A 22,983-nucleotide genomic window follows, 5' to 3' on the forward strand; every position below is an offset into this window, starting at 1 on the left:
GGTCTAGAGGGATGGAGTGGTGAAGATCTCATGATTTTTTCATCACAAGATCTCCCCCTCAGTTCACATGCGGTGCATGACGACCTCAGATGGAGAGGCATTGCGCCTTCCATTTTTTCCCGGTTAAAGGGCCAGCAACACACGGACGCTCGTGCACAAAAGGTAAGTGGTGTTTTTTTTTTTTAAAAAAAAATTACTTTCCCCGCTCCCCACCCCAATGGGCGCAGGTCCCGGCTCCTCGTTAGGAATGCACAGTGACGATCCTGGGGATCACACTGGGATTTCGCCCCGTCTAACTATGACCAGGATTACACCAAATCTGCTGATACCTCTCTCTGGGAGGTACAGTTTTGGCTACTGCTCCACTGGCCTTCAAGGAAGACTTGAATCAAAAATAGAAGGAATAATAATGATGCATATGGAAAGAGGGCTAGGAGGACATCAGAGAGAAACGTATAATTATACCTGGAAGTCCAGTTTCTTAGACTGTGATTCCATTCCAACTAAATTTAGTTGACTATTCGGGGCTGGATTGAGACCTCTGTTTATGGCCCTGTTCAGAAGACACCTTAAACCACGGCTTTATCCATGGTGGATAAGGCAAACAGCCTTATTCACCATGGTTAAGGTCATGGTTTAAAGTGTCTTCTGAACGGGGCCTATGTGTTTTCAAATATGTGTACTCAGCTTTGAGGGTTCAAAAGCTCTATTACATGACAGCTAAGATTTTTGGGATTCCACACCAATTGCCAGGCACCATATTCTGTGCCGAACTCTGTGAATGATATAAAGATGACAAATTCTTCTAAGTTATAAGCCCAAAGTCAGTGACACCTGGATAAAAGATCAGGAAGTAACACTTTAACTTTTACATTAAGGAAGTGTGTGTCTGTATCTGTGTGTGCGTTTCCACTCACGGTAAATCTAAAACTATCACAATGTACAATCTGATATCCAGAATTCCCCCAGACTTTTTATCATACATCCTTCCTTCAGGGTATAGCTTTCTAACAACATGGCAAGAGAGCATCAAAAGACAAATCTTTTAATTAAATGGAGGAAAAGCTCCATCTAAAACGTGATTTTGATAAATTCATAAACAATGACAAGAAGTAGCTAAGAGTAGCGTTTATCATATAGGTTTGCTGTAGCCATTAATTTACATAAGAACAGAACACCCAGAGGGCAGATAAAGTAATGAGCGAAATTCCTAAAGAACTATACCTAGGACTAATTCAAATTTCGGACTGCAAATTTTGTTTGTGTCCCTGCCTTTCACAATGATGAAAAGAATTTGCCAGATTAGAACATGACAGCAGGCACAGAAAGCATTTATCACAGATGGTGTCCCTTCCACAGGCTGTGCTTATCAACTATCTGATCCGCTCCAGGCATTAGCAGGAATGACTTGCTATATCTATGGAACTACAACCACAGGCTGAAAAATAGCAAATTGGAGCAACTACTCCTAATAAGCAATAGATGGGTGCGGGGGGGGGGAGATTAAGGGTGAAACAACACAGAGTGTGCTCACCACATGACTATCCTACATAGAACCTACAATTTCAAAAGTTCTATCCTACAGAGAACCTACTCATTTCAAAAAGTGTCAAGGTTTTTGGACGACAGTCAGTACTTAAAATGGGGGTGCTTTCGGGCACTAGGTTTTTATCAAGTCAAGTTGGCAAACATTATGTGAGAAATGTGATGTTCGGATTACCACCCATCTGCCATTAACTTCTGTGGTGCATTAGGAGGGACTCCTCTGACAGCAACTCATTTCTTTGTGAAGAGACAGCTCATCCCCTTGCGCTGAAACTAAGCACTGGCAAAAAGTTAGTGGGGAAGCATGGGTGGGGGTGGGGGTGGGGTGAGGATTACTGTGGTGGCACTGGTCTTGGCATCCTTCTCCTGAGCAGCTGCAGTACATAAGGGTGTTTTGAGGTGGAAACTTGGAATGTTTTGCTTTATTCAGCATCTAATGGGAGACTTACGAACTCAAGAGCCAAGAACAGGGTGCAACCTTGCACCATTGTTTCTTTGTAGCCATGGGATTTACAGAGCCACAGTGTCTTTGGCTCACTTCTCAAATAATGGATGGTGCTTTTGTAGCCTAAGTAGAAAACTACCATACCTAGGCCTGAGCTGCTAGGCTCCAACTTCTTCACTTCCAGATCCTGCTATAATACTCAGGGTCAGCCCAAGACATATTGCTACCTGAAGTGAAGGACAAGGTAGTTCCTTCACACCCCCACACCCCATTCCATGTGCAAAAGCTGGCCAGACTGGCGGTTGAATCCAACTTCAACACTGACAATGGGACAGCATCCTCCACTGCACCTGAGGGCAGCAAGCTAGTTTAGGGGATGCAGAACACACTGTGTGGCACACACAATTTCCTACCCTTCTGCTTCCTATCCCTCCACTTCTGCTGCCTGAAGTGGCTGCCTCACTCTGCCTAACAGTAGAGCCGGACCTGACTGCTCTTTGTGTTCTGAATTTTTGCCTCCCAATAGTGTAAACCGAATTTACTCTGCCGAATTAGAGGCAGAGGCGGAGTTATTCAAGGGAGAGCTAAGAGGAGAGAGAGTCAGCTTCTGTTGGGGAGCTGAATGCTGGAAATTGAATAATAATTACCTTATATAAGGAAAATTGAAATCTACCTATCTATTTATCTAGAGAGAGAATGTGTATGTGTGTGTGCATGATTAGCAAGAGGGTGTATTATTTATTATATTTGCCTTGTTACTGTTGAGCTAGGCCTGTCCAAGCTACAATTTATACATTTGTCAACGCAGTCATTGCCCTATCACTCTGAGACTAAAGTAACTCTGAAGGAATGTTTGGACTGGCTAACTACAACTTTTTGCTAGCCAGAATTTCATATTTCTCTTTAGACTAAGAGAGCTTATTGGCTGCAAGTTCTAAATAAAGACATTTTGTTCAATACAATTCTTTGCATGTTTTACTCCAACCAACCAACAGGCCGAGGGTATAACAGAATACCAGAAATGTCTTCTAAATGCTGCTCTTTTCCTTCAGATCTTGCCTTATCATGTTCCACATACATACAAGCATCAATGATGCTATTTAAGTATAAATAGCAGTCCTTGGGAATTTAGTATAGCAATTCTAATAAGCTAAGCCTGGCTATTTTTATAAATAAATAAAACCTTTTTATAACGAATAAAAACACTGCACCTACTGGGTTTTTATCTCCAAATCTCCCCAGCAGCATCTGCAAGCAATCAGATAACCCACCTATAAGATTTCCAACTCTTACGCCCATTTCATGTGTTATGCAGAACTAATTTGGGTCTGCCACTGAGTCAGCTTATCTGACTCCCTGTCAAAGTATACCGGTTTGCAAACACAACAATAAAGGCAGAAAAATCCTGAGTTTTATGGACACTGATTTTCCTTGTCTTTTTTGAAGGTCAACAGGAATACAAAAAGGGAAATCCCAAAATCCAATAGGAATTTTACATTTATAGGTGTACACTTAAAATATCAAAGGCATATACCTAAAGGCATAATGTGTGAAGAGGTCTTCACTCGCAGATTCTGAACCCTCAATTGGAAGCTCTCCTGGCTGATTATTATAGCTGTTTCTAAGCCAAAGCACAATTCTAGTGACTATTAGTTTTACTCTGACACTGGTCTAAAAGAGAATGGGATTTGGCCAACGGCATTAATTTAACTTATCCTCCCTCCATCCCTCTCCCTTATTGTGTGTCATGCCTTAAATTTGGATTGTAAGTTTTTTTTGGCAAAAGGACAGGTATAAAGGCTCTAAATAACTATACACTCCACCCATTCCTTGTTCCTGTAATCCAGCCTTCTCCAACCTGGTTGTGCCCTTCCAGTGTTTTGTACTACAATTCCCAACAGCCCCAAAGAGCATAGCCAATGGTGAGGATGGGTGGGAGATGTAGTCCAAACATCTGAAGGGCACCAGTTTGGAGAGGATGCCCTACTGTACCTTTCCATGCCACCTCTTTAGTATTCAGGGTTCATATCTGGATTCAATACTGTTTTACTCTGTACAGCACCATGTACATTGATGGTGCTATATAAATAAATAAAAATAATAATAATAATACAAATGGACATTACAGGAAAATATTCCCCATCAAACAAAAACAACAAGTACAAGTCTCCTTTTGGAGTTGTAGGATGCAACCCTTTTGAGTAACAACCCTACAGTTTGGACTTCTTTGTAGTTTTTGATTATTGTGGGAATATAGCAAGCCCTCATTTTTGTGGGCACTTAATACTGTATGGAAACAAGGGGTTTCTTACTATGGGCTAGCCCAAATGTGGTGGAATCCTATGGTACTAATGACAATGAATGGTAGATGTGCCCATAGCTACAACATAGGTTGAAAAAACCTTGGTTCTGATCAGGGAGCAACACAGGAAAAGTATTGCATGATCAAATGCTTTTATCAATTAAAGTCCTTAGGATGCAATCCTATGCAGGTTTAGAAAGAAAAGAAGTCCTACAACTCCAGCATGGCTGGCTGGGGGCTGTTGGGAGTTATAGGACTCCGCCGCCGCCCCTCTGCCCCCGTCTAACCTATATAGGAATGCATGGTTAGGAACATAGGAAGCTGTTCAGATCACTTGTCCATCTAGCTCAGTATTGATAATACTAGCTGGCAAGTACTTTCCAGGGTTTTGGAAAGGAGTCATTTCCAGCCCTACCTTAAGATGTAAGGGATTAAACATGGGGCCTTTTGCACACCATGTGTTCTGCCACTGACCAACAGGAATTCAGGCTCTGCTGTTAAGTCAAAACATCGATAAATTTCTAATGTTACATGGCCTGGTAGAACAATAATGGGAAACGATTATGATTATGAATATGAATATTGAGAATGCACACCAGATCCCTATACCATGAATCTTTTCCAGATTGTATCAGCTGTAAGGCTTAACTGACCTGACATTGCTCTCCGAAACACTACAATAGTGTTGGTCAGAACTAAAGATGTCCCAGCATAATGCCAATGTATAAATATTTAAAAACATCACACACAAAAGGCCAGTGTTATTGCCCCAATACAAATGTAGTGTTTCTCCATCATTTATTTTCATTAACTTTTGAATACCTACTTTATGATTAAGAATTGGCTGCAATTCAAGATATGAAACCATGGTGTGAAGTAAGTTTACAAACTGTAGTTTCAACATCTCCACTGAGCAAATCATGATTAGGGCACGTTCCCTGCCTCTTTACTTGCAAAACGTCAAGAAAGTATCATTAATATCTATAGCTAGATCTACATCTATCTATAATCTCTCTCCCTCTCTCTCTCTCTTTTACACACACACACACACACACACACACTTCAGTAAGTTAAACCATGGTTTCACTTTACATTTGGGAACTTTAGCTAGGGTGACCATATGAAAAGGAGGGCAGGGCTCCTGTATCTTTAACAGTTGTATAGAAAAGGGAATTTCACCAGGTGTCATTTATATGCATGCAGCACCTGGTGAAATTCCCTCTTCATCGCAACAATTAAAGCCCTGTCCTCCTTTTCATATGGTCACCCTATGCACTTTAAAACTGTTAACAACCCATGATCAATGCTATGCATACAGCTAGTTTGGACAATCATATCTTGGTTTAATAAGCCAAAATCTGAACAAGACTTTTGCCTGCACATGCAGCTCCATTGTTCCTCCCATCACAGTGTTAATTAGATGCTTCCAGGATTACTCATGCTGTAAAGGGAAGAGAAAAAGGGCTGCATGTACAGGCAAAAGACTTGTTAATATCTTGGCTTATTAAACCAAGAATTGAGTGTCCAAACTCGGCCTGTGCATAGCATTAACGTAGTCTGTTACCTTAACCTTATTAAGCCAAGATGTAATCATCCAAGCAAGGCCAGTATGTCTACATTGGGCTTTACTCTCTAACAAAGAATGCACAACAATTTGGAATACATTCAAATCATGGACATTTCATAAAGAATTCACTGCATTTTGGAACATACCTTTAAAATCCTGCCGCTCAGTTCCATGCTGCTGAAATAGCAAATGAGAGAGAGAGTTTCTGTCTTCTCTGCTGCCCTTTGAAGATTAGTGAGTATTGCTTTGGTTTATTTCAAGAGGAGCTATCAAAAATAAGACTAAATGGGGGGGATTGGTTTGTTTGTTTGTTTTAAAAAAAGTAAAATAAAAGCAACTTGAGGTATTTTTTTCCTTTTCATTTCTTTCAAGATTCACATCCTTTGTTTCATCTTTGCAGAATTGGTGATGATGGTTGTATTCCATCCCTGTGCTTGGAAATACCGTTCCACAATGTAGCAGGTGAAGAAGAACCAAAGCAAAAAGCAGCGCCTGGTAAAAAGATGCCAAGGTGGGAGAGATGAGGCATTCTTGAAAGAGTATGTATGGGTCCAAAGGAAGGAGGCAGGAAATTTCTTCATGGTCTTTGTTGATTTTCCTTGCCTTTTGAAATGGTTAAAGGTGAAGACCGCAGGAGTACGAAGGGGGAAGTCACAAAATCCAGTGTGCTACAGTAAATGCAAAGTTTTCGCAGTGCAAAAGTCACACTGGCAAAGGTTAGGGTTTCCTTTTCATCTGGAATAATCCATACCACAGCTGTTTCTCTTTCTGTACACTTAGATTATCAAGTAGACTTCATTGCTTTTTTCCTTAATCTCAAAAGTCTTTTTTCTAATATATAGAATATATAAATAAATATTTCAAAACACTATTTGAGGTGGGTTCCTGGTGTCCAACCCTTTCTGAATTATTTTTGTATCTATATATTAAACGTTGAGAAAATTAGCTCTGTTCTATTTATTTATTTACTTTTAAAAAAAGGGCACCCACATTTCAAGCTTGCAGAGAGAAAGAAAGAGGGGAATAATCATGAAAAAATAGGCAAAACATTTTTTCAAAGACGTTTTCTAAAGTTTCAGTCTGTTGTGCTTTCAGTGTACATACCTAACGGTGAAAGTGGGTCTAATAAAAAAAAAAATGCAAGAACAATAATAAGAGAAAAAGTAGCAAAAAGGGCAGGAAATAGCTCATAGAGTTTGTGTGTGAGTAGTTATTTTAGCAGCTGCCCTTTTTCTTTGCAGACGGGGAGCAGCTGCTCTGGTTTGAGACAGGCTCTTCTGAATCATCTTCGTCAAAGCCATGAAAAGTCGAGGTGTCGCTTTCAGATGTGGAACCAAACAAGTCCTCTGTAGTGTATGCTGTCACGGCTTCTTCCTTCCTGCTTTCTCTTCCCAAATGAGCTGACATGTATGATGAATATATCAGCACATGGGTTAAGCAACAGGCATCATAATTAATTTTATTATTATTGCTATGATTATTAAACACTTCAGGCTAAAGACATCTCTCAACCATACATCTCTATATAACTAACACGAGTCAGGTCAATAATACAGAGGCAGAACAGCAACAGGAGCAATAAGGAAAGTATGAACTGAATTGCATTTGAAAAGATAAAAAAAAATAGATAAAACACCACAGATGCCCATAAGCTAAAGCAGCAAAAGGGTTAATGTTGTTTTCCTCTCTTTAAAACACACAGAAAACAGTTTTGTGATGATTTTTGAACAGCTTTAAAAGAATTTATACTGGGTGTGATAATGAAAATCCATTAAGAGACAAGGTACAACAATTGACCTTCATTTTGGCATCAACTGTCCTAAATTTATTATTTGAGCATAATAACCCATTTCATAAGTTTTCCGTGCCTTAAAAAAAAACACTCATCCTGATCTCTTCCTGCACCTGTTCTCCTAAGTGGTATGGTTCCTTTGCAAAACAAAGTGGAAAACATTTTCAGTACTAATAAATAAATAAATAAATACATATTGTTTCACATCTTAGTAAGGTCTCTATACATAAAATCACATGAATATAATGTGCCTCAGGTAAAATCTAAACACTTGAAAGTATTTCATCCACCTTAAAAAGTAAGGAAAGAAATAAAGAGAACATTCTAATTCAGTATGTAACTTTTGACACAATTTTCAGAAAACCCTGTATTCCTGAATCCATCCCTTGAAGAGTGAAATATTGAAATTCCCCCATTGTTTGTTGTTTAGTAGTTCTAACTAGTGTGGTTTCAAGAATCTGTAGGAAGTGGTTATAGAGAAAATATGTTCTGATTTACAGAATCAAATCATATTCCCAAAGAGGAAAATAAATGTAATACAACAAGACTTAATAGAAAGATGTTACTGGGTGCATGTATGGAATAATTAAAAAGTTGACATGGCTCCATCTGTCATGTAAAGGGAATTTATTCTATGAGCAAACTGTCTGAGGTCTCAGTCAGAATCAAGAGTGTCATGCCTTCCAGGTTGTGTGTGGCTACACTTAACATATTGTATTCAAGGGGTGAAGAATATGTGACCCTCAAAATATTGTTGGACTGCAAGTCCCATCATCGTTCAGCATTGACTATGCTGGCTAAGACTGATAGGAGTTGCAGTCCAAAAACATCTGGAGGGTCACACGGTTCCCACCCCTCCTATATACAGTCTCAGAGATCTGTCTTACAGATGGCTTACTCTGGTAAGCTATTCAAACTATATAATAGTTACTTTGCAAAAAGATTCCTTTTCTGGATTGTAGGATTTTATTTATTCCTGTGGTAGCTCACAGGAAAAAAAATCAAGTGTACTCTAGTAATATATTAGACTGTACAGTTAGGAAGCCTAACTTTAAAATCAGATTTCTGTAGCACATTCAGACGATGTTTTACAAAATGCAACAATATAAGAAAAACACTTTGTAACAAAACTATCATGCCAACTGTGGTACGTTGGAAATACAGTTTGTGGCCTATAGTCACAATCCTTCTGTAGCCAGGAAGGACTGTGGCCAACGTTAGCTGTTTCTCTGTAACAACTTCCAGAGGGTTTGCCGTGTTATTCTGGTGCAGCAAAAACAACAAAGACCCCCGTGCAACCTTAAAGACTAACAGATGTATTATGGTATAAGCTAATGGACTAGAATCTACCTCATCAGATGCATAAAGAGTTAACCTGTTTGGAGGTGTGTGCAAATGGCCTCTCGAAATTCTCCACCCTATTTGTTGGCAGGGACATTGGGGGAAGGGGCAATTTCACTGAATTTCTCCAGGAGAAAGAGAAATTCTCCAACAATTTCTCAGTTAGGACCATTGACAGGGCCTGTTGCAGTTTCTTTCTTTTTTTCTTAAGGGCTTTTGAGGAACAGCAGCAGCAACTGCGTTAGCCCCTATTTTGCATCCTTCATAGTATCCTATACATAGTGATATTGTAGGGCACTATGGGGAGGTGACCACCACCAAAACAATGGTGGGGGGGGGAAATTGGAGAGAATTCCTCAAATGGCATTTTATTTTGGGAGAACAGGGCTAAGAAAAGAAAAATCTGAGAGCTTTTCTAAGAAAAATGTCTTCTGAAAGGGTATTTGGTCATGTATTTTCAGTATCAATCACCCCATTTTCCCTGTCTTTGCCACTATCTATATTTTGTGGCAGTGCCAGAAGCACAGTGCTCCTTTTGGTGGCCAGCAGAAAATGGTGGCTATTTTACATAGATTGCCTCTTGGCATGACACTATTGGCTGATGCAGTGTCACTCTGAGGAAAATAATGTGCCCCGCGGTCTACTTACATTTTTTGCTAGCGGCTCTTCTGCGCAATGCACCAACTTTTCGCCTCTTTGCCATTACTATGTATGTTTTGTGATGGTGGCAGCTTTGGCAGCTGGGTGCACCTTTCAGTTGCTGCCAGCTAGAGGCCACCATTTTTCCTCATAATACCCCCAGGATTATGCTATGTGATGACGTAGCATCACTTAGAGAGGCATTTGGGAGCAAAAATGGCAGCCGCTAGCTGGCAGCCACTAAGAGAGCTCCTACACTTGCCATTAGTAACGTCTTGCTCCTGTGAAATTCGCCCAATCCCCATCCCTGGAAAATCTCTGAAATGGGGAGCATATTTCAGCTCAGCTCTAAAATAAGAATAGTGCTCACTCACAATAGCAGTAATTATCCTAGCTTTGTTGCAATGAGAGAGGAAACCATTGTCTTGATTCAGGCCTAATAGAATAAAAAATGATATATATTTGTTGTTAATTTTTCTAATTTCGGTCCATTTAATCTTTTCCATATAGACTGACACTCTATCCTATGTAGTCAACAGAAGGGTATTGTAGACAGACTTTCTGCAAAGGATGAGGCTATCAATGGCTATATATTCTCTCCAGTATCAGAAGCATTATGATAGTTATATTATTCTCCAGTATCAGAGGCAGTTTGCCTCTCAATACCAATTGCTAAGGTACATGAGCGGGAGGGTGCTGTTGTGCTCATGCTCTGCTTGTGGGTTTCTCATAGACATTTGGTTGGCCACTGCAGGATCAGGTAGGCCTTTGGTCTGATCCAGCATGGCTGTTCTTATGTTTTTATGATAGCATGTCTTGCATTGGGGAATTAGCAGGCAAATGAGCCTCTGACAGTATGGCCGGAGGTTTGTAGGTACTATAATAGTGTTGGCTGCCAGTGTGGTATAGTGGCTAAGGTGTTGGACTGGGAGTCGGGAGATCCAGGTTCTAGTCCCCACTTAGCCATGGAAACCCACTGGATGACTTGGGGCCAGTCACAGACTCTCAGCCCAACCTACCTCACAGGGTTGTTGTTGTGAGGATAACATGGAGAGCAGGAGGATTATGTACGCCGCCTTGGGTTCCTTGAAGGAAAAATGGTGGGATATAAATGTAATAAATAAATAAATATATGGGCACAAATTCGGCATCTGGGCTTTTTGCAGCATCTGGTCTGTTGGTATATGTGTTTCTGCTATGTGACCTGTTGCAGCTGATGAGCAGCTATTTCAGAATAGGGGGCTGTCTATAAGGAAGGACAGGGCTACTACCCAAGGGCTTTGTGAGGGAAATATTGTCCAGGTTGGGCTGTAGATAACTACTGCTATCTTTTGTATGGTTTTAGCTGGGAGATATAGGTGACAGCGAGTGCTGTTCTGTCACTTTCTCTTCTGGGGCGGTCCTAGTCTGGCCTTGTTCATGTGATGTTTTTCTTTTCTTTTTAACTTTTTTGAGGGGATATTGTAGTTTTAGGAATGCCTGATATAAATTCTTAAGGTGTACGTCCTGTCCAAATATCTGGAACAAATTATAAAACATGGCTATAGCAATGTAGTCTATAGAAGCTAGAAGCCTAATAGCATTGGCCGGGTTCGGACATTCAACATGGTAAAGAAGCCACCATGGCTCCTTTTCCCTGTCCTGTACATACCGCTCTTGCACGCACCATTACCTAATTACTCCCTAATTACTCTCACTGCAGTGCGGGTTGCCATGTTGTCCTAACCTGTTGAGGTGCATGGCGGGAATGGCTTCCAAACTACCTGACAACCCATGGCTTTTTATATGGGTTGTGGGGTGGTTTGGAGGTCACCCCTGCTGTGGAGCTCACTGGGTTCAGATGACACAGCAGGAAAAACTCATCCACTGAGCTACATTCCTCCACATGTATAGCAGTCAGTAGATTTCTGGCATAAGGTGATGCTGACATGTCCAGGCATGTCCACTCATCCCAAATCAGTAGGGGCAGAGTACCACATTTTTGTGTTGGTCAGTTCTGCCAGGCAACAAATGGAGACCCCTGCACAAACTGCACCTGCAGCATTTCATGACCATTTGGATCCATTTTTAAAAAATATTTCAAAATTTATTTCCATGTGTATGTTTTGTGTGTCTATGTGTGTACACACACATCTATCTACACCTGCCAACTAAAAATAACACATCATCAGTTCGATGAAGTGAGCACTAGTCTACAAAAGTTTATGCCTCAATAAATCTGTTAGTCTTTATAGCTCAGCAAGACTCTTTGTGATCTCTTTGAAATGAATGTGAAAAGCACAAAGTAGCATTCTGCTGCCACCAGCATAAGTTTGGAAGGAGCAGAGGGAAATTTGGGGACCCACTGTTTTGATGAAAGATTTACTATTAATTTTTAAGAGAAAGTTTGGAGCTGTTTAGACAATAGACTGAAGATTTTCATAATGATGTTAATGTAAGAAGCAGAAACAATGCAATAGCTTTCATATTTCAAGGGTGTTGGTTACTGTTTAGTCATGATACAGGCACCCCTCACATTCCCCCCACCAACACATACATACACACACACACATCTTCAGCAATTCTAATGAGTAGAAACCTGCTCACAGAAAGGCTACATGCAAATAATTATGTGCATAAAAAAAGCAACTGGATAGACAATGCTTTTAATCCATGGAATTATATCCCCAAATCCCTCAAAAAAATGAAGCAATTTTAATGTGGCATAAAGTACAGTAAACATAGGTACAAGCATCTATTTTTTTCCTTACTAAAAACAATCATTCAACTCAGATAAAAGCATCCAAACAGACTCAAACTCAACAACTGAGAAATAAAAACTACTCATACAGGAAATGATATGCACAGGTCACAATTTATATAAACACAGGCACATGCACATACACACATAGGTAGATTAAAAGGAGAAATCAAAAACCTCTTCAAAAAAAATTATATTGATAAAAACAATGTTTGACCATCCTTAATCTTAATTCACTCTGTGTGTGTGTGTGTGTGAGAGAGAGAGAGAGAGAGAAAGAGAGAGAGAGAGAATAAGAGAGAGAGAGAGAGAGAGAGAGAGAAGAAAGTGTGTGTGAGAGAGAATGAGAATAAGAGAGGGGGGTGACTGACCAATGGAAATACTCATAATCCAAGATGCAAAAATATCAGTAGAACATTTGTAATTATGGTATCTGAAGACAAAATCCCTCCTTTAATAATCTCTCCATTTAAATAAGAACAAAAAAATTTAAAATATAACTTTCCGTTTCTAATAATACATTTCTGTATTAGCCCATCTTCTTTAAAATGTGCATTCAAAATTACACTCTGGTATGAACGTGCCTAACCAACCTCAATCACACCAAACGAAACAATCAATCCACACTTCATAAGGATAGGAAAAGGGAGACATACACATTCATTGCTCAGAGAAAGTTGCAATAAGGAATCACCTACCAGAGCGCCCACAGTCTGAACATGATACAAGTTCCTCTGGTCGTCCACTTTTTTTATTCATATTAGATCCTCCAAGGCAGAAGTCACAGTAGTTATTGGAAATGATGACCCCATCTGGTCCTTTCTGGGCTGCAGGTAAGAAATATGCTTCTTTAAATCAAGGGACACACAAAGTGGACCTTGCATTATTTTCTCTTTAGCAGGGCTTGAACTCTCAATTTGCAAAATAGGTTCCCCAGAATAATACTAATAAAAATAGTGAAAATTGATCAGGGCATGCATCCAGGTGGCTTTGGTCTCTGGCTGAAAACAAAATGGCTGGATTTGGACTAAGTTAGCTGAACGTAGTTCCTATCAAAGTCAGTGGGACTAACCGGTTCCATTGACTTCAGCATCACTGACCTAACTTCAACTGTGTTAGTTTGGATCCAATTTTCTTCTCAGCTAGAGATTAAAGGAGTCATGGGCCAATAAGTTTGAACATACTGCAAAAATAATGTTGACAAACACTTGGCAGTTCCAAAGATTCAGCCTCACAATTCCTGAAAATGTTTAATTGACTACTACTAGATAACTGTTCAACTGCAATTCTGAGCATGCTTAAGAGGTGCTCATAAGACTGCCCTCTCATGTTCATAAGGGAGGGAGGGCCAGAACCATGACCGTAACAGATGCTGCCAACCCACTTACTGGCCACGCTCCATCAGTAACCACAGGATTTATAAATAAAGGCCATGCAAGTATAGGGCTCTTGCTCAAGACTGAGAATCCCTGGGCCATCAGGGTTCCTGACCACAAAGAACACTGGAATGAACTTGGATCCTCTCTCATTAATGCCATACACGTGGCAACCTGAGAGAAGTTGGCTGATGTATTGTTATGTTATGGCCAGTGTACATTATTATATTGTTTGGTGTTTCACAATTCTCATTGTATTTTACATTGTAGACTAAGCACTTTCTAATGAATTCAGTTATGTTCTATGTTTTATTAGATTGCCGTTTAAGTTTTCATTGTATTTATAGAGTTGTCCTTCGTTCTGTTTGTATGTTAAAGTCCTGAAGGAAGACTTTTTATGCCAAAATGCAAATTAACTGTTTCTACCATCACTCCCAATATCATTTTGCACTGTTTAATCTTATACTCATACAGTTATTCTTTGAGCAGTACAAGGGAATAGTGGTTCATGATCACTTTGTGAAGAATCCACCCCCACCTTGCCAACCCATTAGCTGGAAATGTTACTTAAACAAACAAGCTTACTACAAGGCTTGGGGGGGGGGTGTTGGGGGTGAGGAAGGTGCTGTAACAGCTCATATATTTAAAACATGTCCTCTAGAACTTTCTTTCAACCACCACAACCCATATTAAGTTTTCTAGTCCTACCACCAGCTTTGTAGCTGCCTCTCCAGATGCAAATATTGTAACTGAACATAAAATATTCTCCTACAAATATGGAAGAAAGGATACTGCTGATTTCTAATGAAGTTATTTTGGACCCCAAATTCAGCTTCATGACACTAGTCTGGAAATTATTTCACATTTCTCATCCCAAATCAGAAATCCTGTACCCTCAGCATCAGGAAGAGATTTTACACTACAGCTTGCAAATACAGATTGTCAAACACTTCACATCATAGCACTGCATACCTATCAACTATTAAGGATAACAAGATTATAGGATGGGCAGCATGACATTATCGGCATATTCTGTGTCTTGTCTCTAGACCACTGTGGCCCTCTGCATTGGCATTTCAGGCCAAAAAGCACAGAAGACCAAGCGTGTGTGTTTTTTGTAATGAAGAAAATGATGAACAGAAACCCTTCGTTGGACGGCTAGGCCGAGAGCTCCTCTGTCCTGCACCCGCATTGCCCTCCTCTCTACAGTTCCGATCTGTGTTCAGAATTTGGCTTCACCATTTCCACACATTTCCAGCCTTCATCCCTCAGAGGGGCGGCTGACACACAATCTGAACCTATAGGGTAAGTGGCACTGAGCTTCTCTCGCGTTCCTTTTCCCCCCTACTGCTGACAGAGCTCATCTCTCTGCAGGTCTGACATGTTTCCATGACAACCAGAATCCCAGGCTCTTGCTGCCTCTGGTCTTGCCACCTGTTATTACTCCATCTCTCAAGTGTAAAGAACTGATTTGTGACCTCTTATTTTTGTCTGTTCAAAAGCAAGTTTTGCAAGGAATAGGTGGATTCAAGATATCAGGAATTAAAACAACACAACTAATAAACGGGAAAGGAAAAGCAACAAAAGCAGCTGATAGAAGGCATGCTGGTGGAGATGCCTTGCGCTAACAGAACGAGCGACAGAATCCCTGCTGGAGATGAGTCCATCTCCAGCTGGCTTATTCCCAACATTTAATGAGAAATGGAGAAAGTCATTGGGGGTGGATTTCAAAGGGAAATGGTTCACTGCGCAGACCAGCACATTTTTTGCACAGGACAGGGGTGTGGACTGAAGCAAGACATAGTAGGCAGCATAAATCTCTCGGAGAGCTGAAGGACAAGCCAGATGGAGCTTATATAAAAGAAAGTTCACACATTTCCTATTCATTCAGAAGGGTTTCTCTCTCTCTCTCTCCCCCCAACCCCCCACTCCCCACCACCAACACTGGCAACTGCTTCCAATGTTTGTATTTCGCTACACCTGTTTGGCTGAAGATGTCACTATTTGTTGTGGCCTGACTTCACAAATGAGCTTGAAATTACTATAATTATCATTACCACCCCATCTGATTTGCATCACCACTGTTCATAAGTGAAGCTTCTCCCGTGTAAAGGTCTCCATTCTCTCCCCCAGCTAGTGTAAATACAAACAATCCCCATTTGCCTAGAAGACTGGAATGTATACAACTCTGTGGGACCATAAGGCTGGGTCTATACAAACAGCAGAGTGAGTGGTAGAATCTAGCGGAAGTGAATTCCATGGGCTCATCTACACCAAGCAGGATATTCCACTATGAAAGTGGTATATAAAAGGCAGGCACCACACTACTACTTTATAGCGGTATTGAAGTGCACTGACAACTGTTGGGGCCCATTGACACATACCATATATTGCTTTTATACCGTTTTCATGGTGTTATATCCTGCTTGGTCCAGATGTGTCATTTATGTATTTATTGCATTTATATACCACCCAATAGCCAAAGCTCCCTGGGCAGTTCACAAAAAAATTAAAACCATTCAAAGTATAAAACAAACAGCATAAAAACATGATGTAAAATACAATATAAAAGTACAATCAGGATAAAATCAGCAGCAGTACAGAAATACAAATTTAAAACAGCAAAGTTAAAATTAAATTTATAGACTGTTAAAGGCTTTAAATAGGCTTTAAATGTTAATGCTAGCACTTTGAATCGGGCCCGGACCTGGACTGGCAGCAAGTGAAGTTGGAAAAGGACTGACGTGATGTGGTCTCGTTGGCCAGCCCTCTTAATAAACATGCTGCCCTGTTTTATACCACTTGAAGTTTCTGGACCGTTTTCAAAGGCAGACCCATGTATAATGCATTGCAGTAATCCAAACAAGAGGTTATGAGAGCATGGATAACTGTGTCATAGGCCCCAACAGTTCAGTGCACTTCAGTACCACTATAAAGCAGTAGTGTAGATCCTGTAGTGCACTTCAATACCACTATAAAGCAGTAATGTGGCTCCTGCCTTTTATATACTGCTTTCATACTGCTTTCATTGTGAAATATCCTGCTTGGTGTAGATGAGCCCCATGATTTCAGGCTGCAGGCAGGAGATACCATCCTTGAATGTTCCTTTGCATTAAAAAATCTCCCTGCAACTAGAAAACTAGCGCATCAGAGGGTAATGTTCTAGACTAGTTCATGCCCTGCTATGTCAGCTTTCTACTTGCAGGGAATTTTAACGGAGGCCTACATTTAAAAATATTATGTCCCACCTGCAGTCTGAAGTGATGCAATCTATTCTACCACATCAAAACTCAACCACATCATCCTGTTCCATGTGTAGACCAGGCTTAAAATATACCACACAACAATGATGAGGAGAGGGGGCAGCATTTAGTATTAGCTAAAATGGGGCAAAATGTAATAAGGGAGGCCAAAAGAATGTCAACACTGTGCCCCCATTATAGTGGACCAATAATGGTGAAAGAAAAATCAACAATGTGTTTCAGGTAGATCTCATTAGTTCCCTGGTGACCTTAACCAATGTCCTAAGGCATCCTTCCACAAACTGGCACCCACCAGACGTTTTGGACTACAACTCCCAGCATTCCTGACCATTGGCTGTGCAGGCTGGGGCTTATGGGATTTGAAATCTGAAACATCTGGAGGGTACCATTTTGGGGAAGGCTGTTCCATGGTTGCTGCCACAAAGGTACTATCACACTGTATCCATTATATACAGATGTTTTGAACATTCCTATGTCAACATTCCCCGTAAACCAAAACACTGATGCCGATGTGTAAAGTAACCCTGTGATCTGAACAATCCAAATGATACATTGCATGCATCAGCCTTCCCCAACCAGGTACCCTCCCATAACTCCCAGACAGCATGCCCATGCTGGCTGGGAATTATGGGAATTGAAGTCCCACACATCTAGAGGGCACCGGGTTGGGGAAGGTTGGCATATGGAAGGTCAATTATGTGGTCTAGGAACCAGTCCTTGGGAAGCAGCTTTGATGTAACAAATACATCACATAGATAATATACTAATGAGGCCACGGTTAACACTCAAATTGCATTCCGGCATGGTCAATTTTAATACTGGCTCTTGCGCAGGTCTTTTCATATGACATACTAATGTTTGGTGGGAGGATGGAGATCATGGCAGCAGGCTCTGCCACTCAACCAAGCACATTCATTAAGGCTCCATGCATGTATAGTTGTTCACATGACCTTCAACTCAACCTGCGTAGGTGATGAGCAGAGCCTTCTGTGGGAATCCTGCTGCCCAACATACATTGGTTCACTGAACATCTGCAAGAGGTTGCATTAAAGGAGACTCGAAGTTGCTTTTAGTGCTATTTGTGAAGCATCAAATGTCAGAAGGTCTGACAAGCACATCTCATCTCTGACAAAGCTCCCAGGCCTTTCTCCAAGGTTCACAGACCTTTTAGAGTCTTACAGGCTACACACACACACACACACACAGTTGGGCAGCCACATATAAAAATGCCAGTTTGGGCAAGACATCTGCTGGGTTGCAAGCATAAGAACGACCCTGCACATTCCCTCAAGCCATGTGGGAGCTATCAAAATATACCTTAACTTCTGCCATTGTGTCTAAAATGTACCTTAACTCCTGCCATTGTGATTTCACCTTAACAGTGTTTTTCCCCATATATATTTCCCTGACATCCTAGAAGGGGGAAATAGAAGGGAAAAAATATAAAAAACATAAATACTACTACTGCTAATAATAATAATAATTCAATCAATCCCAGACATGTTTTAGATTTGGCTGACAGTTCAATGGCTGATTTTAGATGTATGTTGTCTTTGTGTATACTGTCTGTTTTATAGTTTTATGGTTTTACATTTTGTATATCATTTTAAATGTTTTAATTTTTTGTAAACTGCCCAGAGAGCTTCAGCTATAGGGTGTTATAGAAATGTAAACAACAACAACAACAACAATTTGCTCTATGTTTCTAGGTGTCCAGTGAAAAGACACTGCTGTGAATTTCTGCAAAGAAGAAAAAGTAGTTTGCCTTCAAATGTACCTTGTACATTGAGGGAAAGAAAGTTCTCTGGTTTAACATTCCAAATAGCTGCTGCTTGGTGTGAGGAACAAATAGTTTCTCTCCAACTGAGAAGTTCCCTTTATTTATTTATTCATCCATAGGCTCCTGCTTGGATGGAAAAAAATGTTTCAAAGGAGGCTTTGCACTGGAAATAGGGGATAGCTTGAAACCCAGGGGGATACGTGCATCTTTCTTTTTTATTTTTTAACCTCTGGAGATATCACTATGAAACTAGCATCAGCTTATCTCTCTAGTCCCACACTACAAAATCTCTTCTGGTCAGAATTAACCGCAAGGCTAGAAAATCTATGATGTGAATATAAGAACATAAGAAGTTCCATGCTGGATCAGACCGAGGGTTGATCTAGTCCGGCACTCTGTTCACACAGTGGCCAACCAGCCATCGGCCAGGGACCCACAAAGAGGGGCACGGTGCAACTCGATGGCCTTATAGGCCCCTTCCAACACTACTATTTTAATAGGGTTGCCATCTCTTCTCCAAGCCACTAGATATGGGCTTTTATATCTCCTGATGCAACAGGAGAGAGAACAGCCACAAACTGACTCTTTTCCCATGAAACTGGGAGATTTAACTTTCCATGTCCAGTGTCTGGGGTAAATGAAGCATCCTCGACCTCAAGTATACTGGAGCCCTTGTTTGGACTTTACCATTTGGAGTTCCCCCAAGATGGAATGTGTCCATGTTGCATCCGCACTGTGTTTTTGCATTTACACTTTGAACCTGCCACATCCCTCAGTGCGATTTGCACACTGCCAGACATAAATGAACATTCGGAAATACTTCTGATATGACAAAGGTTAACTACATATGTAATCAGAAGAGCAAAAAGTAGGACCAAGGCAGAAGCATTTAGCATGATTAGAGAACCTATCGATGACTGTGCAGTATAAATAGTCACTATTCCCACTATTTTATACACAACTGCACAAAATGTTTATGAAAATATATTGTACATGCCAAAAACAATAAAAAATAAGGTGCAAGTAATATGAAGGCCCATTTAAAGGGACTGGAAAATTTGCTCTTTTCAATATCTTTATTCTTCTGAAACTGTTCTAGTTTACAGGAGGCCAGCAGCTGTCCAAAGTTTGGGATTATTTATGGGATGTTGCATATATGACAATTTACAGACTGTGTGGACTCTTGGCTATCATTTGGCCAATGCCACATTCTAAGGATATATCTGGTCTTGTGTTTTGTTTGTTTTTTAAAGTCTCAATTCTCACTATGAAATTCACCTTTCTTAAAGAAATTGCTGTGGGAATAAGAGGGGGCATGTTTGTTTATATTGCTGACAAGTTTGTCGGGGGAAGTAAGGCCTCTTTGCCACATGCAGTTAGAAAGAGCCAATCTACTTCCCTCCACCTGCACAAAGAGGAAGTAAGTAGAACCCCAAGCACATTACCCTCCGTGTCGAAAGAGCACCAGGCTACAGCCCCCTTTCAAAGCCTAAGAAAGAGAAAGGGCAGACTGGAGTGGGAAGATTACTATAGTTTAGATTCAGTGCAATGAAAAAGCATACTGCACCTTAATTTCTGTGGAGAGACATGCTCTAACGTATCTCTGAGCCCAAGGCTTTCTGGAAAAGTGTGGAAATATATATATATATATATATATATATATATATATATATATATAGGCAATAAGCAGGAAGAGAATTTTGGATTAAGACATAGTAACAGTGTTATCAAACTGCCACATTTCCAACTAAGGCCTCATCTACACCAAGCAGGATATTTCACTATGAATGTGGTTTGGAAGCGGTATATAAAAGGCAAGAGCCACACTACTGCTTTATAGCGGTATTGAAGTGCACTGACAATGGTTGGGGCCCATTGACACATACCATATACCACGTTCATACTGCTATATCCTGCTTGATGTGGCTCTTGCCTTTTATATACAGCTTTCATACCACTTTCATAGTGCAATATCCTGCTTGGTGTAGATGAGGCCTAAGTGTCAAGATAGAAACTAAGATTTTGGGGTCTTTGGGATTGGGCTCCTCAGTTTCTTAAGCAAAGGCATATCACTGTGTGTTTAGTGAAACAGGATCTGGATCTTGCCCCCCAAAAACATACAAGTCAGCCACAAAGCCCTGATTTGTAGCAGCCCTAAGAAGGGCAGACAAAGCAGCAGAGAAGGTTACAACAATGTAGAACCATTTCATTTTCCTTCTTGAATTAGTACCGGATTTAAGTTATTGAATCATGTTCTCTTGATGCCTTTACTGGTAAGTCTGCAATGGAAGCTAGTCAATGTAACAACCCCCACCACCTAAGCTATAATTGAACCTGAAACAAGTCTTAAGAAAAAGCCCTCTACTATAGAAGGGACTGAATCAACATATACATATCAGCAAAACTGCAGTTGTAGGGTGATACAGGTTATATGAAAGACATGCAGGGAAAAGTGGAGAGATGGACAATGCTGATTTAGGAAAGCAAAGTTATACTTTAGTAAATCAGACAAAATAAAGCAAAGAGAATAAAGCCCACCCCAAGAGAAAGAATAGAGGTGAGCAAAACTGAACATCCCACTTGAACTCACTGTTGTTTATGATACAGATCCATTGGAGTCCAATCAATTCAAATCACAATGCTATCACAAACATTGCTCCAGTATTCCGTGGAAAAAATACTTTTAGTAATCCAAAATGGCTTGAAGATAATAGAGGAAAAGACAGGGCTGGACATAGAAAGAGGAACAAGTGCCAACAGGTATTGAACTGGCATAGGGTGGCCACATGTCCTCTTTTACAGAGGGCAGTTTGAAGGGCTGCCAGGGGCTCTCCTCTATTTGAAGGTGTCCTCTGTTTAAAGGGCTGTTCTGTCCAATTCCAGTTTAAACATAAAGAACCATCAGAATTGCTGCCCATCAGTAATTAGCACCCAGACATCTGCTAATTTATATGCATAGATGTCAATTTAGGGGTCATCTTTGTCCCCAATGCTGTTCAACATCTACATGAAACCATTGAGTGGGGTCATCCAGAGTTTTGGAGTGTGTTGTCACCATTATGCTGATGACAAGCAGCTCTATTTCTTCTTTTCATCTTCACCAGGTGAGGTTGTAAATGGGCTAGATCAGTGTGCTAGATTGGTGCGTGGCTGTGATAACGATTGGATGAGAGCTGAAATAAACTGAAACTCAATCCAGACATTGAAGCTCAAATCTTCTGACAAAATGGAGGGTGCTCAACCTGTTCTGGATGGCGTTGCACTCCCCCTGAAGGATCAGGTTCCTAGTTTCATAGAATCATAGAATAGTAGAGCTGGAAGGGGCTCAAGTTACAGGAAGCCAGATTCTGGCTGGACATCAGGAAAAACTTCCTGACTGTTAGAGCAGTACGACAATGGAACCTGTTACCTAGGGAGGTTGTGGGCTCTCCCACACTAGAGGCATTCAAGAGGCAGCTGGACAACCATCTGTCGGGGATGCTTTAGGGTGGATTCCTGCATTGAGCTGGGGGGTGGACTCGATGGCCTTATAGGCCCCTTCCAACTCTACTATTCTATGGTCCTATAAGTCCATTTAGTCCAATCTCCTGCATAGTGCAGGAATCTACCTTAAAGCATACCTGACAGATGGCTGTCCAGCTGCCTATTGAAAACCTCTAGTGTGGGAGAGCCCACTACCTCCCCACTGCTCTAACAGTCAGGGTGTTTTCCTGATCTTCAGACAGAATCTGTCTTCCTGTAACTTGAGCCCATTATTCCACGTCCTGCACTCTGAGATGATTGAGAAGAGATCCTGGCCCTCCTCTGTGTGACAACCTTTCAAGTACTTGAAGAGTGCAATCATGTCTCCCGTCAGTCTTCTCTTCTCAAGGCTAAAATGCCCAGTTCTCTCCTCATAGGGCTTTATTTCAAGACTGCTTGGGGATTCTCCTCGAGCCATGTTTGTCACTTGAGGCTCAGGTGGCCTCAGTGGCACAGAATGCCTTCTATCAACTTCAGTTGGTGACCCAGCTATGCTATGGTGACCATATGAAACGGAGGACAGGGTTCCTGAATCTTTAACAGGAATGTAGAAAAGGGAATTTCAGCAGGTGTCAATTGAAGAGGGTAAAATTCTCTCTTCATCACAACAGTTAAAGCTGCAGAAGCCCTGCCCTCTTTTGTATCTGGCCACTCTACTATAGCTAGTGTAG

At 40.8% G+C, this 22,983-nt stretch overlaps 1 protein-coding gene across 2 annotated transcripts in view; it reads right to left on the reverse strand.

The window, feature by feature from the left end:
- DPF3 (double PHD fingers 3) overlaps nucleotides 1–22,983 on the reverse strand; it is a 241,782-nt gene that overhangs the window by 30,073 nt on the left and 188,726 nt on the right. Inside the window, exons 8-9 of one of the 2 annotated variants that reach the window (XR_010025071.1) lie at nucleotides 13,070–13,198; nucleotides 6,006–7,259 (exon numbers count right to left, since the gene is read on the reverse strand). Coding sequence is in view for 1 of the 2 variants with exons in the window: in XM_063117615.1 (XP_062973685.1) it covers nucleotides 13,070–13,198 (129 nt within the window). In the remaining variant the exon portion in view is untranslated. The remainder of the gene's footprint in view (nucleotides 1–6,005; nucleotides 7,260–13,069; nucleotides 13,199–22,983) is intronic. The other variant, XM_063117615.1, reaches the window with a different exon arrangement.

This window comes from Elgaria multicarinata, chromosome 2 (assembly GCF_023053635.1).
Source record: "Elgaria multicarinata webbii isolate HBS135686 ecotype San Diego chromosome 2, rElgMul1.1.pri, whole genome shotgun sequence".
Classification (NCBI taxonomy): Eukaryota; Metazoa; Chordata; class Lepidosauria; order Squamata; family Anguidae; genus Elgaria; species Elgaria multicarinata.